Source organism: Apteryx mantelli, chromosome 7, assembly GCF_036417845.1.
Source record: "Apteryx mantelli isolate bAptMan1 chromosome 7, bAptMan1.hap1, whole genome shotgun sequence".
NCBI classification, from domain to species: domain Eukaryota; kingdom Metazoa; phylum Chordata; class Aves; order Apterygiformes; family Apterygidae; genus Apteryx; species Apteryx mantelli.
Genome location: NC_089984.1, coordinates 31,529,500 through 31,547,564, shown reverse-complemented (window position 1 = coordinate 31,547,564; position 18,065 = coordinate 31,529,500). Strand labels below are relative to the sequence as shown.

At 46.2% G+C, this 18,065-nt stretch overlaps 1 protein-coding gene across 1 annotated transcript in view; it reads right to left on the bottom strand.

The window, feature by feature from the left end:
- Positions 1-18,061, bottom strand: part of SORCS3 (sortilin related VPS10 domain containing receptor 3) — a 315,056-nt gene extending 296,995 nt beyond the window's left edge. Inside the window, exon 1 of the mRNA XM_067300219.1 lies at positions 17,383-18,061. Coding sequence (XP_067156320.1) covers positions 17,383-17,988 — 606 coding nt within the window. The 5' untranslated portion in view covers positions 17,989-18,061. The remainder of the gene's footprint in view (positions 1-17,382) is intronic.
- Between the last annotated feature and the right edge of the window lie 4 nt (positions 18,062-18,065).

Here is an 18,065-nt window from a genome sequence, read left to right as displayed (position 1 = left end):
AAAAGTAACTGTCACTTTCTGGCCATCTCCAGCACAGCACACAAGCATGTGCCCTGCTGACTGACACACTGATGTCAGCAAGGTAATTCCTGTAATTAAAGCAAAGCAACACAGTCTCACTAACAGGGCCTGCATCAGACACTATAATGTCTATTTTTATCCACGGAGCTCACTGGTTTCCTCCAACAATAGCACGTAAACACTGCTACCTCCCTTCCACCAAACAGGGTACCAAGGTACAGGATAATGCAGAAAAGCAGAGGGGGATATCTTCAAGCACTTTTTTTTTTTTTTTTTTTTTTTTTTACAGTAAAATGGCAACTTGACAAGGCCAACATATTTTATTTCTCATCTAAATTTTGCTGAATTTAATTGTATAAGTATATAATTGTGAATGTTTCGTTTTAACCTTTTCAAATATAAATCTCAGTTTTCCTATACAAAAAAAAAACTTTTAAAAATGCTTATAATTTGGGTAAATGTACACTTTTACAAGAAATCAGAACAAGATGCTATGCTTGGTCTGCATTAGAATTTAGAGAGACGGGTCAGGATCGGGGCAGGGGGGTGGGCATTAAGCCCAAAGCATTTCCCTTCCGTCAACCACCCCACACACATTCAGAAACACCAAACTGAGCAGCAAGTTATTTGCAGAACTCTTTATACTACACTACATTAGATACAGGACAGATGCTTGATATGCCAGATACAATTCAATGTCAAATATTTAAATTCAAATTCAATGTCAGCCGTGCTACTGAGTAATGTCAGACACATGACGCTAGGAATAGACGGACTTTTGGTCTGGTCCAGCACATCTGATCTCATATTCCTGTGCCTGCATCCAAAGCCCATTAAAGTCAATAGAAACACACAGAACTCCCTAGCTTTGAATCTGATCTTGTATGACAAGGGACAGGAACAGCTAGAGATATTTAACCTGTCAAGGAGAAGAGTTATTGAGAATTCACTGTAGTAAATACACCACCTACACAGCACTGCCTATTTGTGCTTTAAGTCATTCAGCCTCAAGAGCCAAGGAGCCCTAACTCCAGAGCCAAAGCTCAGATGACTTCTGTGGCCTTTCACCAAGGCCCCACAAGGTGCTGACTGTGCTCCTCAGACGAGCCAAGCAGGACTTGAGCTGGTGGGAAACCCAAACCTAGCACCAGCACAGCACAGCTAGAGCCAGTCCTAGCCAACATGCTGCTATTCAGGAAAGCAATTCAGAGCTTGGGCAAAGAGCAGAACAGCAAGGAAATAAGCCACACCACAAGTCAGGATGTTCTCCTTGGACCACTAGGGCAGTAAGGAAGCCTCAGAAGCCCTGCTTTTATTTGACATGCCATTTGGACACAGCTTGGCAGCACTTTGCATCTGAAGCCCCAGTCATCAGCACACTGAAAGCTACCTCTAAAGGACTGTCTTCCTGCGTTGCTCAACCCCCTCCAGAGACAGCCCTCTGCTCCACCATACAGTTCAATGGCTTGTGACACTTGCTCGGTAATTCATCATAGCACTAACGCTTTCCTGGACGCTGTCTACTGTGAAACACAGGTTGAAGCACAGCCACATTGATGGAAGAGGCATTCAGTTTCCATCCTGTCCAAGCCCGCCAGCAGACAGAGAAGGGAAAGGCACACAAGTCACCCTGATCTTACTGATGTTCCACTAGCGCATCACCACTGACTTTGAAGGTATTATTTCTGCCCCTACTCCAGCATCAGGAAGAAGAAAGATGGAACAAAATATGCTGCTTTGACAGGAGCCATTGCTTCATCAAGGCAGGTTCCTTATCATGGCAAGTGTTTTAAGACAACACCAAGGATCTAAACCAAGGGCAGCAATTTCATTAAAAAGATAGTGAAAGAGAGACCAAAAGATTCCAGTTACTCTGATCACAAGTGCCAGGATCCAAAACCGCATTTCCAATTTGGCAAAGGGATCACTCACAGCACTTGGGCTGTCTGGCCAAGTCTGCATACTACTTGTCTATCCAGCCAAACAAGGCTTCCCCTTAGCAGCAGCTTCTCCAGTGAGCACACAAGAGCCTGCAATCCCAGCTCAAGGCTACAGCACAGGACAATTTTTAAAAGGATGTTTTGCTAGCTTATTACAAACTGTTTCTTCCCTCCAACTCTTCTCTGGGAAGAGGACTGTGACCTCTCAAGACGATGGCCTCTCATGAGCAGCAAATCAGTGAACTGAGAGGACACTGTTGCCTGACAGACTTTGAGAGATGTTGTGTGCAGCAGGAATGGACAACTGTCTCTGCACAGGACCAGCACACTAATATTAGAAAGTATTTTAGCATTTAGGATTTACCTTAAGAATAGCCCAAAGGAACAAAGACCTGGCAAGCCCAACTCAGCATTTCCCATCCTACAGCATCCAGATCACTGGTGGCCAATGAACACAAGCATTTACATTGCAAACACCTGCAATGCAGGCACGTGTTAATGCACTCCAGCAAATTTGCACTTGAACATGCAAATTTCCCACCACTGCAAACAGGGATTGATACTTGTCCACACTATGGGCAGTATCTCAATCGTCCTTCCTCAGACTGCAGACTTAGTCACATTTCCCATAAACAAGCAGCCCATTTCCACTGCTCCAAGCTTGGGACGCTGGAAAAGAAAACCCAAGAGAAATGACAAATCTAGGGAGTGGAGCAAAAGAGGCACAAAAAGACCCATGCACCAGCAAAATTAAGGCTGCACAGAGCCTTGTGCACTAGCACAAGTCAAGCTCTATTGGAGCAACACCAGCATAAAACCACCAAGAACTAGAATGGATTTTGGCCCATGAACCTCAGCTGAACAGCATCCCTTGAACAGGTAATATGTATTAACTGGCAACCCTCCTCTGACAGACCATTTAACCAGTGGTCTAAAGCTTTAGCTTGCATGGCACCCTGGCAGGCGAGAATGACCCATTCAACTCTATCAAGCTAAATAAGTAGGGGAATAGCCTCCTGACAGCATTGCTCTGCACAGTTTCTGTCTGAGACAACTCTCAGCATCACTCAGCCATGGCATGTCGAACCTGAATTGACCGTGTCCAAGACACTAACACACTGACTCCACATAATCACTTCCCTCCATTCTGCTCTCCAGGCTGGGGCTCAACTCAACCACAAGGACAGCACAGACTGGAAATACTGCGTAGGTTCCCAAGTAGCCATGCCTGCCTTGCTCAGGGGACTCCCCCACCACCCTTGGCGCTAACTCCTTCCATTAGGTCCATTCTGCCTCAGGAGGATGCTCAAGTAAAATGAATCAGTACAAGTCAAGCACAAACCGGCCTTTGGAGGGAGCGCATTTAAATAAAGAAAAAACTTGAGATAGCGGCCAGCCTCCCTGTAGCCAGCACTGTCTGTCAGCATGAATTTGCCATGGGGAACCATCACAAGGCAACAAAATAGCTTCTGGTCCCACATTCATGAGGGAGAAAGCAAGCAAAACTGACCAGCATCCAGCCTGGTGGACTGGCACAGGCCAGTGTCAGAGAGACAGAAACAACAGGAAAGGTCACGTCTTTCCCATTTTAACAGATCATCTGTGGTCTGTAGGAACAGGTGGCAGGGAATGCCCGTGCTGCCTCCTTTACACAAAGTTCAAATTCTGCACATAGAGGCAAAAACAAATGGCAAGGTTATGCCATAACTATTATACACAGCATCCTTCAAGGATGCAAGACTTGCAAAGCGCTGTACATACACCTAAGAAGAAAGACCCTTCTTGCTCCCAAAAGCTTACCATTAAGCACAGTTTTCTATTTATCTCCCAAAATCCTACAATTCCACATTTGCTGAAAAATCCTGCTGGCTCAGGACAGGAAAGGCTGCAAAGACAGACTCCATTTAACTGTCAGTTCTTTGCCATCCTGCTACCATTCCCGACCAGTTAGATTTCCTATGAGAGCACAGCAGGACTGAACGCAGGGACCACACGCTTTATACCAGCTCCAAATTCAGCACACAAATGACAATATTCAATCCAAGGATCACGGTCTGGAATTCAGGACTTCCAAGACCCAACCCCAGCAGGCACAGAAGAAAGCTTTCACTCTTGACCTCTCATCAAAGGCCCGCTGGCACTGTCCAAAGCCCATAGCAAGGGAAAGCAGGAAGAGACTTGCAAAGCCCTATGAAGGATCAGTGCTCATCAGCCACAACAGCAAGGTGCAGAGAAGCAATGGAGGAAAAGCAGGCGGAATTAGACTACGGCCTCAGATTATCTCTGGTTATATGGTAGTTACAGTTTACCTAGTTAAACAGTTATATACCTAGTTCTATAGTTATCAGCTCACAGTTCCTGACACACACATAAACAGACATAGGCATAGTATAGAATCATTTCACTTTTTTTTTTATTATTATTATTATAAACACACAGCAACTGAAACAGGCCCAGATTTAAAAAGCCTGGAAAGCCCCATTCTGTCCCTTCCCATCCTCCTCTCTGAAGTGCCCACATGCAGCCCATTTTGATGAGCCCAACTGTAGCAAATTTTGTACTGATGAACCTGTTAGCTACTAAGGGCAATAAATGTTACAAACAGCCCTGGCAGATCAGAACGCACAGCCTCAGACAAGGTGTTTCCCCATGAGCCGTGAAGCAAGAACAGCAGCACTGCATGCTTTCGCACATATATCAACTCACTTCTGTGTCCTTAAGCACGCCAGAGATCAGCTCTCTCCTCCCACCCTCCTCTCCGCTAGAACGAGCGCATAAAGAAATCTCTGCGGCTCATGCAGCCCCCAATCTGAGAACAGTCTCCACCAGTCAGTGACTTCCTTGCCTGTCAGCTTTTGTCTCTGGGGAAAAAAGTGAGAATTCCTCATTTTACAGAGGACATAAGTGACTCTCAAATGATACAATATTTTAATTTAACATTTGACCTCATTCTTCAGTGCTATACTTAGATTTGCCTCTTCCCTTCCTCATATTCCCATTTCCCCTTCCTGTGAGTTTTCACTAAGACACTTTCTCCCCCATCTGGTTTACTGCCTGTTTCCAACAGCACTACAGGAAACACAAGGAAAAAAAAAAAAAGAAAAAAAAGAAAAAAAAGAAAAAAAAACCACACACACAGAGCTAAGAGTTATCAAAACATGACCTCAGTGCAACCCAGAAAGGCAGGTTTTGTCACTTGTGGTATGTGAAGTAGGAACAAATGAAGAAGATAATCTTAAATTAATTAAAAGCAAGCAAGGGTAGAATTTGTGCCTCTCTGTTCCAGGCTCATACAAGCAAACTGAAAATGCTACACTGCCAGCAATGTTGCCTTTTGATTAAAGGAACAGAGTTCCCAGGCAAGCTTGCAAAAAACAACAGTGAACAATATTAATTAAATCAATTGGGGCTTCCCCAGTGCTGATGCTGTAGCTTTGTTTTAGGTTGCCTTCAAAAAGAAATAAAGTTTCGCAATCATGCTGTCCATCCATCTGCCTGCGAGTTAGCACGGGAGGGATAACTGCGCAATCTATTGAACTATTTGAACTGAATTCACCAGGGGAAGAAAGGTCACAGAGACACTGACTTCCTGCAAGCTTTGTGACAGTCATCAGCTGGGTGAAGGAACAGGTCCCAAACCAGCATCTGGCCCGAGCCATAAGCTTCCCAGTGTCTGTCCTCAGAGCTAGCAGCTCTCTGGCTCACCAACACGCTGAGCATGGCTGGCTCACCAACACATCTGTAACACTCAGCCAAACACACCATGTGCTACTACTTACTCCTCCAACTGGGTAGCAAAGGCTGGGGGGGGACATGGGAGAAAGGAAAGAGAAGTCCTGGAAGAGAAAGCAGTTAAGGAATAAGAGATGCAAACTAGGCTTTATTACTTCTGCTGCTAACAAAACATCTATTCCCCCCCCCGCCATTTTTTGATCCTCCGGAGAGCAGACAGCTCTCACAGGCCAGATAACCAAGCATTCAGTGCAGCCACTAGGGCAGAATCTCAAAAGCACAATCCACCAGGGAGCCCCGGTCAAATCTTTCTCTGTCATATTCCACATCCTGAGCTTTTCTGAAAGCCCATCCATTTAAGGCTCAGCTACCCAGAAAAGTTGACCAATTATGGCTGAACCACCTCCATTACATCTCTGTAACACCCAATATGGACACTGTGATTCCATGGGACTTTCTTTTGACGTTGTTCCAACAGCTGACAAGGCACACTGGAAAACAGGTGACCTCTCCTCTAGAATAACTGTTCCCCCAAGTAATGTAGCTACCATACTGGTTTGCAATCTCACTGCCTCACAGGGAAACCTTTTTGGGGGCCAGATGGTAGACCTGGTTTTAAGAGACCTCCTGCCTGACTGCACAAGTCTTCATTTCTCCCCTCTCCTACCACACATTGTGACCAAGACTTCCCATCCTCAAGGTCATCAAATTCCTTGCAGACTCAGCACCAGTCCGCTGTCTCACACCAAACTTCAAACACCCAAACAGAAAAAAAACTGGCCCATTGCAAATACAGGGTTCCTGCTGTAGTTCTGTCTAGGAGCACAGGGCCCCAGCACCACATGTCCCTCTGCTCCCCAACCCACACTCCCACTACAGTGTCAAGCGCTACCAACATTTCACCAGCTGAGAGTAGAGGTAGAGAGACAAGGTGGGTGGCAGAGGAAGGACATTGCCCCTCATGTACTGCCCCGGCCCTCCCCCTTGCAGGACAAGACAAATACGGGGAGACTCCTGTCCATCCAAGGGGGGGACAAGGAAGAGTTTGTTGCTCAGGCTCACTCATACTTTGGAATCCTTCACCAGTACCTGGTGTGGAACAGAGACTTCCCCTTGCATTGGAAAGTAAAATACAAAGGGTGGGGAAGCCCACTTAACAATTTTGAAAGCTAACAAGACCTTTGAACTACTACTGCTACCATATGCCATCCTACTACTTCATCCCCTGACAAGGTTGAGCAAGCAAAGAGGCAAACAGACCCACATGTGCCCTGCGATGACCATCATCCTAAATTATCCCAAGTCCCTACAAACAAGCCACATAACGCAAAGCCAGCTCCCAGCCCCCTCAACAAACAGCCCCTCTCCTGTCTGGGTATTTCCAGTGGATGCCCAAACTCCGCTCCCACAGTCTCACTGTGTTGCTTCTCTCCCAATTCAAAAGCGGCTGCAATTGAACTAACTCAAGCTGGGAAGCTGTGCTAGTAAAGGGATACAAACAGCAGATGAAGATGCTCTTAAATCACTTTCAGCCAGAACTTCGTAGCACTTTAACTTGATCAATCTGTTAATGATTTTAGCTGAGTACATTCCACTCTCCTGTTATTAATGAGAGCCTTATTCTTCCCACTCTTAGTCCTCTTCTCACCTGTTTTTCCTTTCTTTCACACAGTATCTCCTAAACAGGAAATACACCAAGCATCTGAGTGGTTTCAGAGCTGGAGTAAAGCAAGTTTTTTGTCGCTAAGAAGCCATATTAATATAAGAGACAGGAGTCAGAAAACCTGCCTTCCACCTCTGGTTCTGACCAGCAGTGTGACTCGGAGCAAATCCCTTCCCTGTCCCATGCCTCAGTTTCTGCAAATTATAAAATGGGGCTAATATTATTGTCCTTCCTTTTCAGCAAACTTTGAAATATACAGCTGAAGTAGGCAGTATAAAAGCTTTTTAAGTGCAGTTAGCTCTGTCACCCTCTAAGCACTAAATTGGCAGGGTTTGCCTATAAAGGACAGGAAGCCAACAGCATAGAAATGCTGTCTGACACACACCTACCTTGTGCAGAAAGGATCACCCAAATGCTCTGACAGATGCAGGCAAAGACCACAGACAGGAGGCTCTGTTTGCCTGCACCCAGAAATTATTGATCACAGCTGTGGGGGATTTTCCAGTCGGGCACAGGCAGCAGGGAATGGCTAACGACCAATTAGAGCTCTCACTCTTTCCTCCCTGCACCTAAGAGGTCCCTCAGTGCTTCAGACCCTGAAGCACTTTTTGTAAAAGCTAAATAATCATGTTTTATGCATTCCCTTCCACCCAACGGCCTTTGCAAATATCCATCCATTTTAAGCCTAAGCAACAGCCCTGCTTGTGAGGAAACCAGTTAACTCCTCTTTGTAGGTGGTGAAACCAAGCATAGGGCAATGTGCAGCCCCATTAGGCACAGTAACTGCAAGTCCAAAAATCGTGAAGATGAACCACATTCACAGCCTGCTCTCCTCTGGCGCCCCAAGGAAACACACCCAAGCTCAGGCCATCCTTTCCCCTCTGTCTTGAAAGTTGCCAGGAGCTCTGTGCACAAGCCCTCCACTCCACCAACCCCTCGCTGGAGTCCTCTACCGAATCCCCAGAAGGGGCTCAGCACAGCATTTCCAGAGCATATCAGCAGTATCACTGCTCGGTAAAAATGCCCCAGCAGTGCCTACCTGTTATAGACTGGCACAGCGTCTAGACTAGTGAAGTTGTTTTTAAGGATCCTCAGTCCTTTAGTCCATTACTAAGCAATTTGCTGAGGCTCAAAACTAGCTCTCTCTAGTCTCAAACATCTGTTTTAGTCCCCAGGACACCAGTGAGCATAACCACCTTCTCAAGGGAGAAATTTTATTGTGCCCCACAGTGCAGTGGCTGGGATGAATTCCAGCCCATTCTGTCTCCCTGTATTCATAAAGAAGAAAAGGAAAGAGGCATAAAAATGCTAGGATTTGTGCAACACCCTCATGTTCATGGAAATCTCGAAGGATGAACGGTGGTGTCCCAAGAGGCAGGGACCCCTCAGCCCAAACTTATCCTCTGCAGATCAGGTATGGGGGGAGAGTTGCAGCAAAATGCAACTGCGTCTCCCTCACTCATCAGCTAAATTGGCACAGGAGAGGGAACAGATCAGGAAGCAAGGCAGGTCCATCAACACCTATCCTCAGAGGTTAGTCACAGAGACGAAATGGGGCACCATAGTTGAGGAGGGAGAGAGCATACACTGCTTCAATCAGGAGCAGGATTTGGACAGCTGCTTCCTGGCACTGCAAAGGTTAACGCCATCCCTTCTCCCAGTTCAGCAGCATTGCCAGCAATTGCTGGGGAGATATGGCTGGTTTCACAGGCACCTGACTCAGTCTGGAGGGGACTGGAGCAGATGACACCCTGGCATTGGGAGTCCTATCTTCAGGCAAAAGCCTGACAGCAATTAGAGAGAACCCAAAAGGGAAACGGTATCAGCTGCATGGGGTGGGGGTGAAAAACTCTATCATTGCCAAGTGCATACAAAGACTATTTTCCTCTCTCGCAGAGGAAACCCCAGACCACAGGCATTTCACAGAGTCAGTGACTTCAAGTGGGGTTTCATATCAAGATTTCAGCAGTGCCCATCTTTCCAGCATGCATTTCCCAGGCCCTGGCTCCCCTCCCCATCCTTTGCAGTATTCTCCTTCCTTTAGCAAATGCCCACGCTCCCTCTAGCGCCCAGCTCTGCTTTCAACACGCTCTCCAGCAACCCAGCACCCCTTCCCACAGCCTGCACCCCAGGGTGTCCGAATCACACTGGAGCTAATTAAAAGTGACGCTATTTTGGGAACAGAGGCCCTACGGTGCTCTGCAGATCTGCCTGGCTAGTGTTTGTGTCGCATATCTGAACACAAAGGGGAGAAAACAGCATGACAGCTAATTCAGTGTCAGGGATTTCCGCTGAAAAAGAGAGGGCTTTGCCACTCTTCAGTGGGAGGAGGATCAGGTCTCCTTCAGGATTGAGAGGAGGAAAGGAAAGAGAGTTTTGGTTATTCAACATGAGCCTTTTCTGATTTTCATTATATTCTGGAACTCTGCTGGCCAGCAGGGCTGGGAAACGACCTTAAAATCGCTACAGCAGACATTCATCAGACATGTTTAACACACATAGAATCACCTTCTTAAAGCATGCGGCAAACTTCATTCAGTTCCCTCATTCTCACAACACCCCATAAAGACAGGAAAGGAAATACCTGCGCCCCTCTTTTTGCATGGAGGGAATGTAACAATGATACTGCAAATCTCTCTGGACATTAAGGGAAAGTCAGAATTTGGGAACTCATTTGCCTTGGACTCCTGCAGTGAGTTTAAGCAAACCAAGAAGTTTGCATGCGCAGGTTTGATTTCAGCAAAGCAGTATTTTCCAACTAAGGATTATTTCAGCTGAAAATCCCTATTGGGCTCTGCCAAGCACATCACCAGATCAGACTCCAGCATGGCTTATAGTGTAGGTCAAATTCTCACCTCTGAGGGCCAGGCAAGGGAGAGGGAAGGGCTGTGCACAAGGGAGAAAGAATTTCTCTTTTACCCACAGCCTGTGGCTGTAATTCAGGAAGTTTAATGGGTCTGTGCCTGCAGGTCTCCTAGCTATACTGGCCCCCACACAGTGCTCTGCTTCCTAGCCTCCATACTCTTTATTTTTACTTCTTACCCTGCAAATTTCATTGCTGCAAGATACTGCAGGTTGAATCCTCAACTACATTAAACTGGCCTAGCTTTATCCTACATCAATTTATGCTAAATAAGGATCCAAACAAATATTTTGCTGCTTTGGGGACCTTCTGCAGTCACAGCATTCAATACTTTGCAAGGAACATGTCATTTAATTTACTCTCTTGATTAGAGGCAGCCTGGACTCCACAGCTTCAAAAACAGATTCCCACTAGAAGCTAAGGTTGACCAGATCCCTACCAAGTCACTACAGTTTGGGCTCAGATCCAAACTGAAGCCAGGACTGGCCTGATTTCCAGACTGGATTTAAGGTCTAATTGAAGTCTTAACTGCACAGCTGATGGGTTTCCTTGCCATTGGAACCAATCCCAAGCATGAGCTCAGATTTGGTCTTCAAACTTGAACCGTATCTGGATTTGTAAGAGAACACTGACTCAGGCAGGCATGAACTGCACTTTCTATTTCATGTACTGAGATCCAGAGAGCTTAAGGGCCATGCCTCTGTGGTCTAAGCTAAGCAAATCCTTGATTCTTTGCAAGACTGGCTCCCAGGATCTTTCAGTACAACTAACATTAAAGGTCTTTCTCCTTAAGCTGTGCTTTACCTATTAGACATCGCTGCTTCCATATCTTTTTCTAAAATCTCTACCTATGAATCCAGCTATAAATTTGGAAAATCTCAAGAAGTTTCATTTTCCCACAGCTTTGCATTTAAGAAAATATTTGCCGCCATCTCACCTCCCCATTGGGAGAGAATTCTTTTGCCTAACATCAACTCTCTGTTCAAACCTATTTTCAAAACACTTTGTCATCTAACTGGATGAGTGCTTTCCATAAGAAAAAAATAATTAAAATAATCACACAGCTTTTGCTGTTTGCATTTAAATTGCTGTGAAAGTTTGGCCACAAGTTCTAGGCCTCATCCCTGAGCATGAAAAAGTTCCACTGAGTACTGAGGCCCGAGGGGAAATTTCTGACAAGCACTCGGAACTGAAGAGATTCTGTTATTAAGCCTTGGGTGACAAGAACATCAACAGCTTGCTGCCCTAGGCTGGGTAACGGCCCAGGGAATCTGCCAACTTTACAGAATCCACAAGCAACATAAAGGCCCATCCACTGGGCATTGACAAGACTTTGCAATGAAACCAGCCTGGAGAGAAATAACCCAAAGAATATTTTCCAGACGCCTTCCCCTTGCTCTACTGACTTAACACAGCCATAAAAGCAATTACCATGTGCGCCTTTAGTTTCTACTTCCCCATCCTCCATTAGAATATTAATTAAAGATGGATTGGCAAAGTCCTGGAGAATGACTTTAGTGGCAAACTTCATTACTAAGGGTAGTAGAGAAGGGGAAATGCATTAAGATATTGTGACACAGTCTGCCTACCTTCAGTGGCGACAAAACCACAACCTAGCCAAAAGCCATTTGAAAAAGAATCAGTCTAGAACAGCAATTAAAATATGTATCAAATGCAGTGCAATTAATCTGATTGCTCTGTCACCATCTCGCACTCTAGGAGTAAACGTTTTAGACTGGAATCCAACTGGACTGTTTCAGCAGTAACCCATGGCTGACAATTAAATGCAACATTGCCTGCCTAGACATCATTCTCCCCTCCCTCCCAAGCAGGACTGTCCCTTTGGAACTGTAAATATTGCCCACCTTGCTCTGCCCATCACACACTGCATTGCTAGGCATCTTAATGAAAAACTACCTGGCACAAAGTGAGCCCATCAGCCTCCCCAGCTTGTAATTCACCATGGAAATGAGTAATGTCTCAGCATCAAACCACCAGTACATTAGCAGATCACACCAGAACACTGCCAACAGCAGTCAGAAGAATCATTCCCGGAAGAGACAGACTTCACTCCGAGCTCTTGCACAACTTGCTTTTCACTGCCAGCCCTCAGAGCTTGCTGAAGGTAAAGGAAAGGGATTGATGATGATGAGAGAAGAAGAATCACAAAACTGTTGGTTGGAAGAGATTACTGAAGGTCTTCAGTCCATCTTCGCATTCGGAGCATGGCTTTCACCAACCACAGACCATTCGGAGCATGACTGACACCAAGGATAGACCAATGAGTCTTGAAGACCTTCAAAAATGGAGATTCCCACACCTTTGTGTTGACTGGCTGTACTATCTTCCTAGAGAATAAGCTCTTCCTAATGTCTAATCTGACATATTCTGTGGCTCTTGCCACTTGTTATATCCTCTCCCTGCGGGTAAGATAAGCTCCATCATCTAACTCCCCTTTAGGTAGCTGTAGGCCACTACAGTACTCTTAGTCTCTTCTTCATCAGACTCTTCTCCCAGGAACATCTCACATTCCCAGTCTTGGGGTGAAACTAGCATCCATGCTAACACTACAGAAGGCAGCAGCAGGCTTGCTGGACCTCTTACCTAAGAAGCGGAGCATGATTGACACAGGCCTGACTCAAGGAATAAAACAAAGTCTCAGTCCAGGCATTCGCCAGCTCTCATCCTGCCTTCCCCAACTTTCAGAGTCTGGGTCATAAAATAGCATCAATGCAGCTGCATGGTTGCACAAGCAACACCACTTAGGTACACTACACCTCTGCAGGAGCATCTTCTGCACTCACTTTGAGATAAAAATAAGCACTGCTGACATATTTTTCCTATAGCATGAAAAATCCAACCCCCAGGATCATCTGGGAACTTGACCTGGCTGAAGCAACCTACAGTATTGCTCACACCTTAGGCAAATGATCTCTCCTGCTCTTACTCTGGCGTTACAGGGCATTTTTTCATCCTTAACACTAGCTCTGAAGTTTGCCTCTGGTTCCCAGAAATGCTTTCCAGTGTCTAGCAAAGGCCTGTATGCATGGGATGGCCACTGCATGAGATAAAGTACCACGGCTCTTCCCACGACTAGGATCGTAAGCTGGGGCCCCTCACAGATAATGTTGAGATCATCTTCTAGAGGTTAAAAGGCTAAAAATGTGTATCTTTACTTCCTACACGGAAAAAAAGAGAAACCACACACCTTGGTACACTGCAGTCATGGAAAAAGCATAGACAGAATGAAATACTTCCTACAAACAGCTACATTCATCAGGGTGATAACTCTAGAGCTTAATGACAACAGTCCCCATGTCCCATTGCACTAGTGATCATATCAGGAGAGCAATCTGAGTGTTTTATCCACTGCAGCTTGCGGAAATCTCTTGGAAAACTATTCTCTAGAAACAAGATAGTGTGATTTAAAGACGTAACAGCGTTAAAGTTGCCATCACTTATTTCCACAGGTCCTTCTCCTAGAAATCTGGAAGGGAAGAAGGAAAAGAAGATAATCTGAGGAATCAGACGATATTCACAGGAATAGGAAGGTTGGAGAGAGCATCTGGTGAGCATAATAAAGAAAAAAACAGTACAATAACATAACAAAATACAGAGGGGGGAAAACAAGTGTAAATGATACAACTGCTCACTGAATGGCACATTTGTACTCAGTGCGTCTTCAGAGTTGAATGGCTTTAAAAAAATAACGGCTTGCAGATCTTCTGAGAATAATGCTATTTTGTAATAAAAATTCTCCCTCCTTCAGAAAGGCTTTAGCAAGAAAACGTTCTATCTGGCCTATACCAGGTACCTCAAGAGCTTCAGTGACCTCTCTCAATAAATGGTTCTATAGGATAGACTGATATTTGCAGCCCAAGCATAATTCTCTTTTTTTCAACATCAGACCACTGAATTAGGCCGAGTCCCCTTCTGAGAACACAAGAGAAAGAACACAAACCTCATTTGTACACAGAATAATATTTTTGCATTTTCCTAACAATTTCCACTAGATCTTCATGTATTGTATAAAGCAGAAATTAATTCTGCTCCACAACACCACTCTGTGGTAGGTAAGTAGTACTATCCTCATTTAACATGGAAGAGGAGATACAGAGAGGTTAATTGTCTTGCCTAAGGTCACAGAAAATGCCTCTGGGCAGGACAAAGCAGAGAACCCAAATTCCCCCATCTCACCAGCCTTTAGCTTCTGTCCTAATCCTGACTTTCCTATCTGCAAATGGAGAAAACAAAAGTTTGACACCTGGGAGGGATTATTCTTTTAAATAAGTTAAATTGAATTTTGAGGGAAGAAACATGGGGGGAGAGGAAAGAGAGAGAAAGAGAGAGAAAGAGAGAGAAAGAGAGAGAAAGAGAGAGAAAGAGAGAGAAAGAGAGAGAAAGAGAGAGAAAGAGAGAGAAAGAGAGAGAAAGAGAGAGAAAGAGAGAGGACCCACACAACAGCTTTTTAACATTCTACGTAATGGGATATGCAGCAGCTGCAAAGATCTCCCCTCTGTGGAGTGCTTGTAGATCTATACTTCCCAGTAACAACCTGACTTTTTATTACCATCCTTTCTCTTCTTTGCAAATCCATCCAGTTCTTAGGAATTCCCCACTACTAATGCCTGATTTTAAATGTACTATTTCATTACATGAAACTTTTATGATCACGTTTTTAACAAATCATAAGCAACAGAAGCCTCAGTCTTGAAGTCTATTCAAGTAACAGGGAATGGGTAAAAGCAATCCATATTCCTCTGTACTGTCTTGGTAGCCTGAAAACAGAAGCACAGACATGTCCTATCCTATGTCCTATCTGCTCTACTAGGACATCTAGCATAACAACAGGACAGGAGTCAACACCTTTTGTCCATTTTCAATTCACCCTCCTGCTGCTTTATGTCTGTTGTGACCTAAGAAAATACACGCTTCAGGGTGTGCTACTGGGCACTAACTGGTTAGCAAAAGAAGCCACGCTACTGCTTCCCCGAGTAACCTTGGGCAAACTGCTTGACCTCCCCTCTCCATGCTACAGCCACCCCAACAGTAAAATTAAGTAAAAAACAAACTGCAGCTAAAAGCAGGCACTGGATTCAGCCTTATCTGCTAATAAATAAAAGGACCCAAGTTCAAGCATTTAACTTCCCCTCTAGAGTCACATAATACACCACTTTAAAAAAATAAATCCAATTAATCACTAAATGCAGTGTGTTTTCTCTGTGAGAGACAGGAGAGAAAAAGTCTACAAGTGCCAAACCTCACAATGGACAAATCATGAGGAGATAACACTATTAGTTATTAAACATGCTTGCTTTTCCTTCCCTCAAATACCACACTGGTAATAAACAGCCTTGCCTCTTGCTTTTGGGTCAGAAGCTTTCAATGCACAGTATATTGAGGTGCAAAATCTTAACGGAAAGTCATGAACGCTCTGAAAAGTTTTCCTTTATTACCCTTCTCAGTCACCTGGAGTTAAAGAATAAATGAAGCTAGTTATTTAAATGGCATAGTTCCACAAAAGAAATCAAGCATGGGAGCATTTTTTGAAAATCCCTTTCTGACCTGAACTTTGGAAAAAAAATAACCTTTCTTCCCCTGCAAATGCCTACAGAATGAGTTTTCTCTGCTACTTTAACCAGAAATACTAATAACTATTGGAAATCCATGCTGGGAAAGGATGGGGTGATTTTAGCCTCTTTTACTCAACACCCTTTGGTTCAGCATTGAAAGGAAAACAAAAGAGAGAGCATATAGGTTGTTTCCTTCATTACATGACATATTATATTAAAAATAAATAATCCTACAGACAAATGTAGTGCTAAAATATACCATGCAGCTGTTTTCTCTTGAATGTTTGCTTTCATCTTTAATGAGAGTGGAATTCATGTCTGGCAAACACAACTGCCTTTAAAAATTGGTTAAATCAAAGTAATATCCACAGCGCTGTCAGCAGTATTGCCTAAGCAATAATAAATAGAGAAAAAAATTCACTCAAAAAATATAAAGAGGTGGCTGAATTACACATTATTAACCCATGGCTGATGGATGGATGGAGAGATAAATAGATTGATAATCTGGTTCTTAATGACTAATCAATCTCATGAGGAATATATCCAAAAATCCAGCCAATCTATTTTATACTGCTAATTGCTTTATGCACATTTCTAATAGCAGCAAAACAATAAAAGAGGCATTTTAAAGGCAGCAACGAGCTATAATAATCAGAATAATGGGAACACTGTCACCAGACATAGGGGTTTCCCAGAGTTCTTTTAAATTACGCCTGCTCTCAGGCTTTACAGCAGAGTAGAAATAGTATTTCTGATACCAGGTTAAAAGAAAACTGGAAGTTCTGTTTACGGCCGTCCTCCAGGCGTTGCAAAGCAGGGTGCGAGGGAGGGCCCTGCGCTATTACAGTGCTGCAGCAGGTGGTCTTTTGGGGCACCCACACACACATACACAACCCCACAAACTTTCAGGGATGTCACAGCTCCTCCTTATTATTGACTACACAGAAAAAGTCAGGAGATATCATCGATTTTTTTTAAAAAAAACTTTTCCCCATGCTCACACAGCCTGCCTTCTCTTGGAGCCCCATAACATGCTGAGGGGCTTTCCACCCCTTAATGAATTAATGGGTTATCTCATGTCTCCAGCCCACAGAGCAGAAGATGGGAGGTTTGTCCCCTGCCACCACCACCACTGTACATCATTCATCCCTCGGCACAGAGGCAGCAAAGCATACCAAAACGTATACTATATATAAAGAGATGGTGAGGAAGGGGATCCAGCTGTGCAGGAACATGGGACAGAGGTGAAAGGATCTGTCCCCCGCCGTGCAAGGGGGGAGGCTCCAACCAGCCTGGCCCCCTTAGCGGACCTCAGTCCACGCTGCCCCCCAAAATCACAGCTCTGCCGGGGGGGGGGGGGGGAAGGTCCCTTCTCCTCTTTTCCCAGAAAAACTTTTCTGTTTCTGGGGCAATCACTGCGTGTCCCCCTCCCCTTTGCAAAAAAGGCAAGGTGCCCGCCAAGCGCCCCTCTCCTCCCCGCCCTCCCGGCCGCAGGGGCAAGTGCGGCACAGTCCCGCCTTGCGGAGAGCACACGGCTCCCTCCCCGCTGAGCCGGGCCGGGCCGGGCCGAGCCGAAGCGGCGATACTCACGCTGCTGTTGTGGCCGGACCAGTGCACCATGGCTTGGTTGTGCGCCGCGTCCCCGGTGAGCGCGAAGGTGGTGCTGCTCAGCCTCGGCTCCTCTGCCCCTCGCAGCCGCGCCGCCTTGCCCTCCTCCGGCGGCCCGCGGGGCTGAGCCCGGGCGCCGCGCTGCCCCTCGGCCGCCGGCACCCCCCGGCTGCCGCCCGCCGGCAGCGCCCGGCGCCCCTCGCTGCTGCGCCGGGCCCGCGCCGCCGCCGGGCCCCGGCTCCCGGGCGCGCCGCCGCCCGCCCCCGCCGAGCGGGGCGCCGCTGCCTGCGGCCCCGCGCGGCCCCCCGGCTCCCCGCCCGGCAGCGGCTCCGCGGCGGCGGCCGCCGGCCCGGCCGAGCCCCGCGCCCGGCCGCCCGGCCAGCTCCGCAGTCCTCGTGGCGGCGGCGGCGGCGGCTGTCGTTGCTCCTGCCTAAGGCGAGACGACGAGGACGGCCAGGAGGGAGATGGAGACGAGCAGGATCTGCAAGTTATTTCGGCGCCGGTGCAACACCAAGAGAGGAGCAAGAGCCATGTCCAGGCGAGAAAAACCGTGTGGCAGGTCGGAAAGCAGTTAGTCCCCTTCTCCATGCCTTTGCGGAGCGAGTCGGGGGGCTTGCAGAAGGAGGGGGGCTGAGGCGCTGGGTTTAGGGCTCTTTTTCAGGAGA